The sequence below is a fragment of the Eleginops maclovinus genome, chromosome 23 (assembly GCF_036324505.1).
Source record: "Eleginops maclovinus isolate JMC-PN-2008 ecotype Puerto Natales chromosome 23, JC_Emac_rtc_rv5, whole genome shotgun sequence".
NCBI lineage: Eukaryota > Metazoa > Chordata > Actinopteri > Perciformes > Eleginopidae > Eleginops > Eleginops maclovinus.
This window is the reverse complement of record NC_086371.1, coordinates 23309729-23319269: the sequence shown is the minus strand read 5'-3', so window position 1 is coordinate 23319269 and position 9541 is coordinate 23309729. Positions and strand designations below refer to the sequence as shown.

The window sequence follows — 9541 nt, the reverse complement described above, 5'->3', positions numbered from 1 at the left end:
TTTGTCAGAAAATTCATGACTTAATATTAATGAATATAATTAATATTAACAATAATATATAATTCTGTCAGATAATTCATGAGCGGTACAAATAAATACAATGTGTTGGGGAATACGGTTGAGATCACGATATGTATCCAAACTGTCATTATGGAGAGCTGTAACAGGACTCGTAATTAATATGTAATTAATTGATGAATTTAGCCTGTAATGGAAAAGGTTTTGAGGTAACTCCAGCTGCTTATATGATCAACCTCTCCTGAAGAAGGGCCTGGTGTTAGAATAACATTTTAGTACCTTAAATATATTAGATGATATTTTGCTCACATGGTGCATATTCTCAAGAACATTTAATCATATTCCAAGAACATGTGGGCTCAGCAGCTGTTTGGACAAGATCTAACATTCGACAACTTTTTATTCAAAATCATGTTTTTTTTATAGCGCTAGATGGGGAGTATGGAAAATATTAAACTGATTTAGGAACCATGAAATTACTACTGATGAAAAACAGGGTTGTCACAGAGAATCAGGACATTGGTACCAAATGTGTGCTATATTCAGGGATATATCTAGTTCTATTTGATCAGATATTTTGTTAAATGATAAAGAGGGGATTATATTACTTAAGTAAGGCGTCAAAGAATGTCCTTTTGGTATTAAGAGTACAACTCATGTATAAATTCCTCAGACACATGACATGCAAATGCCTCAAAATAGGAAACACACACACACACACACACACACACACACACACACTGCTGGCCCGGAACGGTGAGCAGAATATCTTCCACCGTGGGGACAAATAGAAACCTGGAGCTGTGTGAGGGTCTGCAGCTGAAACACACTGTTTACCAGGCTCTAACCCTGGCTTCTGGTGTGACAGTGGAGGCTCCATTTGGCACCACGAGGGCCCTTGCTACGGCCGACTAGACACGATGACAGGCTCTGTCCAAAGAGGGCCCACACCACAGAAAGCCGACTGCTGAATGAAGTCATAAAACCAGCATTCAGTGGGGCCCTATTGTAGGAGCTCAGATAGGCTCCTTTAGAAATAAAAAAAAGGATGGGTCTGAAAGAATATGGTCAGGGAGGATAAAGAGAAGTGCAGCGGGAGTGCAGTTGGAGAGGAGCTGCATGAATGATTGCATTAATTAATTTAATGAACGAATGAATCGTCTGTTTTGTTTGCTGCGGCCCAACCTATTTGGTCCGCTTCCCAGCACTCCAGAGCGAGCGCGGCCTCATTAAACAGCCTGTCACGTCTCGCCGAGCGGACTCCAGCACCAAGTGACCCAGCGCACAGGGAGCCAGCTCCTCATTAACACTGCCACATATTTACCAACAACACCTTTCATTGAATCATCACGTGTCAGAGACGAGAGACACAAATATTAAGAAACATGTTCCCACCGCAGGCAGCTCCTACACATCTTGAGATGTTTTCTTCTTTAAGAACCACAAGCCACGGAGTCACAAGAGAGTCATCCGAGTGTCTCAGAGTCCAGTCGTGTGCGGGTCAAATCTGACCCATTTACCACTTTCATCAATCATAAATATTGTGTTTTTTTTGTTGTTTTTGATTGCTTCAAGGCCTTGTGATATGCTCCACGGTAGACATTTGAACATATACAATTGCTGATCTCAACTTTGATTGATTTTTGAGGATTAGTCAACTTTGAAACACCGATGATGTTCCTGGTTAAAAATGGCCACCAAACGAAATTCGATAGAGTATGTTCATCCATCAGATATTACACATCAAGATTGACAATGATGTTGACTGAATAGATTTTCAGTGTCTATTCTTTGTATATTCCCTGCATTTGTTCATGAAAACCACTGATGTAAGATAATGTTTTGGGAGTTAAATACAATTTGAATATGATTCATGATTTTTGTGTTAATGTAAGGACAGATAAAACAGACTGGGGAACACAAAGCAAGGGAGGAGATACGAACACGACAGGAGGGTTAAGAAACATGTTTCCATCGAGGAATCCCAGCCATCATAAGCTTTTTTTCTTCTCCTTTAACAACCACAAACCACAGTGTCACAAGAGAGAAATCAGAATGTCTCAGAGTACCGCATCATCAGCATTAAAGCTCAGACACAGTGAAAAGCCTCAGATGCTGCTGACTCCTGTGGTATGCTGGCTTTAATTAAAACGGGCCTGTTTTTTTTATCCAGCCTACACAATGTGCTCCATCTGAGCAGAAGTGTCCAGTAAACAGCCGTGGAGAAACAACCTGCTTCTACAGCTACAGCGTGTATGCTACTCGGTCTAATTCAGAGTGCTTCAGAAGCCAGGGAGCCATTGATTTACCCTTTGAACACACAGCTTCTATCAAGTCAGCCACAGCGAAGAAAGAGGCAGGTCACACACTTGCAGCAGAGCACTTCTTACCGGAGGTATGGCCTCGGTTAGTGGCATCGTGGTCGCTGTCTCCCTGCTCGCTGTCTCCGTGGCCGCTGTCTTTGGAGCTGACCATGTCTGCCTCCTGGAATGCCGAACTGAAACCAAAGATAATGTTGGATTAAAGCCCCACACAGCATTTTTAACTCATTCTCAACTAACAGCATTTAGGATTATTGTAGCCATGGCTTTCTAAACCCTTTTACCATGGAGAGCATCATCACAGTAATGAACAGAGATGTAAAGTAACTAAGTAGATTTAATCAAGTATGCACTTAAGTACAATTTTGAGGCACTTGTACTATTTTGTGTATCTACTCCACTACAGTTCAGAGGTAAATGGTGTACTTTACTCCACTACATGTATGTCATCCCTTAAATTACTTTACAGATCTGGATTAATGATGGTAAATATAATCAAACCCTTAAATCAGAGATATTATTCTGAAATGGACCAATCAAACAATGACTACTTTTACTGTCACTACTTTAAGTACATTTAGATGAGAGTACTTTCTACTTTTACTGGAGGAACATTTAGAATACTTTTACTGTGACCGAGTATTCCTACACTCTGGTACTTCTACTTTACTCAAGTACAAGATCTGAGTACTTCTACTTTACTTTAGAACAAGATCTGAATATTTCTACTTTTACTCAAGAACAAGATCTGAGTACTTCTACTTTACTCAAGAACAAGATCTGAGTGTTTCTCCCGGCTCTGGTTATGAAATGATGAAGGGTTAAGGTGACAGGTAAGCAGCATATTTACCTGTTGACACGTCTCGGCCTGTCCACCAGGTAGCTGAGTTCAGCTCGCTGGTGTTTGGTCTGAAAGAAGGGGGCACATATGAGTGTGTGCTCGGGCACATTGTGTACCTCCATCCCCACCACGCAAACAGAAGTGATGCAAAACACACGGTGATGTAAGCTGTGAGTGAGCCTACGCTGTGTGCAAGCATGTCACTCCATTTTGGTGATGGGGGGGGGGGGGGGGGGCTCTCCTAATTCAAAGAGTTGGGAGGGCTATAAACATGCTGTTTCAGGCCGAGCTCTGAGCACTGCTGAAGGAGTATGCTGCTGGGAAGCCTTAATTCAGATAAGTCAGAGGATGCTGTGACACACTGTGGATCAGCTCTCCAAACACTGAACTGAGGTGGGGGGGGGGGGGTCAGGAAATGGCTCTATGAAAAATATTTCCTATCCATCATGTATGACTTAAAACTGTATCAGACAGGCAGGTTTCATGTGTGTGTTTGTGTGTGTGTGTGTGTGTGTGTGTGTGTGTGTGTGTGTGTGTGGGGGGGGGGTAGGGGGGGGGGGTTAAACTGTTGGCATAGAGTGTCTCTTACCTCGTTTGATAAAATGCTGCCGTTTGATATGATGTCGGGCTGCTGGTCTGTGTACCCTGTCACTACCGCCCCGCAGGCGTTGTGATCGGTGTCTGTGCTCCTAGTCGGACTACACGGCTTTAGGAACATGAGGTCGGTTTTGGCAGACTCTGGAGTAAGACATACCTGGTAGCAATAGTTTTGATTTTGATGGTGAGAGCCAAAGCTCCCTGACTCCTCCACGGGGACTTGAGCGGTACCGGCCCCGCTGACGTTACCGGCGCTTTGTACCAGCATGATATCCGACTTGCTGAGCTTTTTCTTGCGGGCCCGGGCCTGCCGAGAGCAGCACGAGCTACAGCCCAGGCAGCACTCGCTGGTCAGGCATGTGTAGATGTTGAGCTTTTTGTCCTTCTGGCAGCGCACGGCCAGCACGATCATGACCAGGAGGAAGATGAAGGAGACGGAGCCCAAGGCGATGATGAGGATGAGGGTGAGGTCCAGGGTCCCCTCTTTGGCCTTGGCTGTGCCTCCTCTGTCCCCTACGCCGCGGCCTTCAGCCACGCTGTCCACCAGCACCACCAGTACGCTGGCACTGGAGGACAGCGGCGGCTGGCCGTGGTCCCGCACCTCGATCAGCAGGTCGTACAGCTGGTGGGGGTCTCGCTTGGCAGACACCCGCCTCGCCGTACGGAGCTCACCTGTCCTCCAGTCCATCCGGAACATGCCATTCTCGTTCCCCCTCTGGATGCTGTAGGACAAACGGGCATTCTCTCCGTCATCAGCATCCATGGCCATGATGCGGGTCACCAGATAGCCCGGCTCAGCGGTGCGCGGCAGAGGCTCTTTGGCAGTGCCGTTTTTACCCAAGGGAGCCAGTACCAGGGGGGCATTGTCATTTTGGTCCACGATGATGACTTTGACTGTGGAGTTGGTGGACAGCTCCGGGGTGCCGGCGTCTTTGGCCTGCACCATGAATGTGAAATCCTTCAGCTGCTCGTAATCAAAGGACCTGAGCGCGTACAGGTAGCCTGTCTCCTCATTGATGGACACATAGGTTTTGACTGACATGCCCTGGATGTCACACTCTAATATGGAGTAGGTGATGAGCGCGTTCTGCCCGATGTCCGGGTCCAGAGCCGTCACAGCGTGTATGTACGCCCCAGGCACGTTATTCTCGGTCACATACACATCATATATAGGCTGCGTGAAGGTGGGCGCGTTGTCGTTCTCATCTGAAACCTGGACTCGGATGGATTTACTGGTGGCGAGAGAGGGCGTCCCTTTATCCCGCGCCACCACAGTGATGGAGTAAGAGTCTGCCTGCTCTCGGTTCAACGGACCGTCAGTCACTATTGTGAAATAATTCCTGAAGGACGTTTTTAATTTAAAGGGAACATCACCAAGGATCTCCACGTGGATCTGTCCGTTTTCCTCAGCATCCCGGTCCGTCACACTGAGCAGCGCGATGACCGTGCCCGTAGCTGCCTTTTCGCTCACAGACTCGGTGACGGTGCTGAAGGTGATCTCCGGAGCATTGTCGTTCAAATCGGTGAGTTTGACCAGCACTTTGCAGTGTGCGGCCACGGCGTTTGGCCCCAGGTCCTTGGCCTGGACAAAGATCTGATACAAGCTGCTCTCCTCAAAATCGACCTCTCCACGCACCTCGATGCGCCCTGTCCGCGGGTCTATGCTGAACAGGTCCTTTACGCGGTTGGATATGTGGTTACTGAAGGAATAAACTATCTCCCCGTTTAATCCTTCATCCATGTCCGTGGCGTTTAGCTGTATAACCAGCATGCCCACTGGTGCGTTCTCCGAGAGGCTCACCGTGTACACGGGCTGGTCAAACACCGGCACGTTATCATTAGAGTCCAGCACTTTAACCACCAGAAGTGCAGTGCCAGTCCGGGGAGGCTGGCCGCCGTCCACAGCGGTCAGCACGTACCTGTGCGCCGCCTGCTGCTCCCGGTCCAGAGGCTTTTCCAGGACCAGCTCTGCGAACTTATTTCCGTCAGTTTGGGTCTGCACATCCAGGTAGAAATAGTTGTTAGTGGTGATATCATACGTGCGTAAAGCGTTAGAGCCCACGTCCGGGTCGAATGCGCTCTCCAGAGGGAACCGGGTGCCCGGGGTTGCACTTTCTGAGATCTCCACCGTGATGTCTGTCTCTGGGAAGCTAGGCGGGTTGTCGTTAATGTCTACCACTTCAATTTCGACCCGAAACAGCTCCAGCGGGTTCTCCAAGAACACCTCCATGTTGAGCTGGCAGCTCGCGCTCTGCTTGCAGATCTGCTCCCGGTCGATCTTTTCGTTAACAAACAGGACGCCGTTCTCTAGGTTCACCTCCAGGTACGGTGTCCGAGAGTTGGGCACAACTTGGAAGCGGCGGGACACCAGTTTGGTAAGGTCCAGTCCCAGGTCCTCGGCAATATTCCCCACCAAGGTGCCATGGTCCGCCTCCTCCGGCACAGAGTAGCGTATCTGAGCGAGCACTCCATCCGTGATGCACAGGACGACCAAAAGCACAATCATCGCCGGAAAAACAAGTGCACTTGGGTAGAAAATATTATAAACCTTATTATCTTCTGTTATTGGACAACATTTCCATTTCCATCACCCATTTTAGTCGGTAGACAAAGTCTCCAAAATGCGTTAAAGTGTCACAAAATGCAAAAGCGGTCCAGAGAAATGTGTCCCATTAAAAGCGAGGCATTTTGGTTCATTGAAGGAGTTTTATAACAGCAGAAGCTTTTTTCTATTCTCTCCCGTTGCTTTGTTTTTTAGATGCGTCCCGGAGAAGCTCCAGCGCACATTACGATGAAGTGCAGAGCTGCTGGTGACTGAACCAGTCTGGAGAGGAGTTGGAAAAAGAGGAAATAAATATCCATTTATTAAAAAAACACGAAAAAAGGTTTTCTATTTTGTTTATCCCTATTTAGAAATACAAGTCGGTGTTGTCCTCTTGCGTTGTGGCTCTGTGTCTTTGGCACCCTGCGCCCTCACTGCGGTCTCCTCCACTCTACTCTCTACTGACGCTGTTCACTCAACTATTTGCTTTTTTCCCCGCATCGCACCTCCCCCTCTCAGCCCCCGCGGCTGTAAGTCACGGTGGGAGCTCTCTCCTGATTGGATAATGGGGCTGCCTGTCAGTTCCCGCTCAGCCAAGACTCTCTCTCTCTCTCTCTCTCTCTCTCTCTCTCTCTCTCTCTCTCTCTCTCTCTCTCTCTCTCTCTCTCTGCGTCTCTACCTCACCTTGCCTTCCCTTTAGAATACCTGACGAAAAAGCCAAGAGGGACAGAGAAAGACAAGGCTGGATAGATATGACTTAAACCCATCGGCTGCTAACCCCCAACCCCACCTGTGCGTAATGTAAAGAGCACCAGCTGATGACCCTTTGTGTGCTGAGAGTGAGGAGGACTTGTTGACTTGGGTGTGTGAGCCTGCTAGGTTAATGCATGCAAATGTTGTGATGTGTATACAGGGAATCATCGGCCATTCACATGCGTTATAATTACAGGCAGTAGTTGAAACGTTATGAACTCACCTCCAGCCGCACAGCAGCAGGGCAGGGAGGCAGGGAGGCAGGGAGAGGGGCATATGCAGAGCTCATGCGACCCCTAGCGGCGCACATGCTAACCAGGGTCTGACTCATAACAAAGAGCAATTACACTGTAAATGATGTTACCCATAATGCTGTGCTTATTCCAACACAATGACAAGAGAACCCCTTCAGACCCACTTTAAGTCCACTCAATGTCTGTGTTCCAGCCTATACATCCAACTTCAAATACCTAAATGTGTTAAATAATATCTTTATGTATCTACTATGACTGTCTGAGAGGATGGATGGACAAATGTAGGGCCACCCAGGTCTGCATTCACGCTCTGGTATGTCCTTCACTCACTGCTCTGGAAGCTAAACGCTGCAGTGAGGATAGAAGAGCACTCACATCCAAATATAAATGTGCATGTCATTTGAATGAGTTTTTGTTCAGGAATACTCTCATTGAGGTCGGAAAACAAGCCCAATACTGCAGCCTACTAAGTTGGAGAGAACATTTTTACAAAATGAATAATGAAACGGCATTAAAAGCAGACAGTAGTACTAAAAGTAGTCTGAGAATAGACTACAAAAGACGTCATTTACATACAGCAGGGTTTATACTCATGCATTTAATCAGAGAATCTGATTGAGCCATTTTCTTTTTGCAGACATGACTCCCCATCTCTGTCTGTACTTTAGATTATTAATATTCAGAAAATCAAGCAATCGCCCAGGACATCAAAGCCATAGTCGTTTGAATATGAATGTATTATTTATAATTTATACATTACAAAGGGAGCAATGGGCACTAGTTGTCCCAGCTATAGTGAAACTGTTGACTGAAAATGAACTTTTAATTTATTCTGATTTATAATACAGTGGATGATTCGGATATGGTTGAAGACGGATGAGTTGTTAATGCCTTAACCACATTAACTGTGTGTGTGTTTCTCAGTCTCTGGATATTCTCTTTTTTAAGCATATTGAGCTGAGAAGGTGTTAGAAGGTCAGTGGACGGAACACTGTGAGTAGTTACACGAGCTGGCAGACTGCTTGCAGACGTTTTTTTGTAATCTTTTCTTTATTTTTGTGTTTCTTTTCTGTGAACTGATCTGTCCAAAGAGGAAGTGTGTGCCCTTAGTGTGAGCTCAGCAGAGTGACGGAGCAGCAGACCGAGTGCTCCCCCTAGTGAGCGACTACAACACTACACCCTTCCACTGCCCCACCCTGACGTGTGCTATGCTGGAGTCCATGATGGCCACACACCCACCCCCATGAGCTGCAGAGGGAAACACACAGTGGCGTGATTCACACTGTCTGCAAACTGTCAGAGCACACAGAGCCGGGCTGGAGGAGACTCATCACTTCTCTAAATCAACTTCCATCTAGTCAGCTGTGCAGTCAGACATGCATCATACATGGGGCGTGCACTTGGAGTCAGGGCTTTCTATATGTGCAAATGCACACAGTAACCCGGAGTAAGCGCTGACACAGAAACCATTTTCACAGTCAAGAACAATAAAATATTTAACTATATAAAATGATCACAGCAGTCTCGGATACACACTCAGCAGCAGAGCGGCCTCTTATCCTGATTCACATGGTCATATCATCCTATTCTTTCGTCCTTTTAAGAGTAACAATAGCGTAGCGACCAGTAATTGCTGTCTTTCGGTGGGTAAAAATAATGTCTCTCCCGCACATCAAGTTTCTCACACATTGCAGTGGGCAGTTGGAACAAAAACAATTACACTAAAACTAAAAAGGGTGCCTAAAGCAATCCCACCCTTAGATAATTAGAGCAGGAGAAAGAGCATGTTATCATCAAGTGTTAGAAAGCTGCCGGCAGCACAGAGTCATCTGAAAGAGATCACTGGCTCTCTGTTAGCTTTAACAAGCACACATGGTGTCACATGGGGACATTTAGATGTTAAGACGGCAACATTTAGCGACATTAAGCACAACAAAGTGTCCTATAAGCACGTCTATGACAAAAATACACACTGTGTCCTACACACTGCACAGAGCTGTGTTTCTTTTTAAAGTCTGACATTTAATCAGCTCCTTGTACCGAAGAAAAAGCAGTTTTTTATATGAAAATATTATGTACTGACACTTCCTGTGAATCAGAGGTGTGTACTTACGCCTTATGACATGAAGTGGAGTCATATTGTAGTATATCAGGTCTACATTTCCTGTCTTATACTAACTCAATCTCACGGCAGCAAGTGTCTCTGCGTGAATGA

General features: G+C 46.5%; 1 protein-coding gene across 3 annotated transcripts in view; it reads right to left on the bottom strand.

Annotated features, from left to right (window-relative positions):
- pcdh10b (protocadherin 10b) overlaps window positions 1-6762 on the bottom strand; it is a 17129-nt gene extending 10367 nt beyond the window's left edge. For 2 of the 3 annotated variants that reach the window (XM_063875802.1, XM_063875803.1), the window contains exons 1-3: window positions 3770-6762; window positions 3190-3248; window positions 2409-2515 (exon numbers count right to left, since the gene is read on the bottom strand). In XM_063875802.1, coding sequence (XP_063731872.1) covers window positions 2409-2515; window positions 3190-3248; window positions 3770-6283 — 2680 coding nt within the window. In that variant the 5' untranslated portion in view covers window positions 6284-6762. The remainder of the gene's footprint in view (window positions 1-2408; window positions 2516-3189; window positions 3249-3769) is intronic. The other variant, XM_063875804.1, reaches the window with a different exon arrangement.
- Window positions 6763-9541: the final 2779 nt, after the last annotated feature.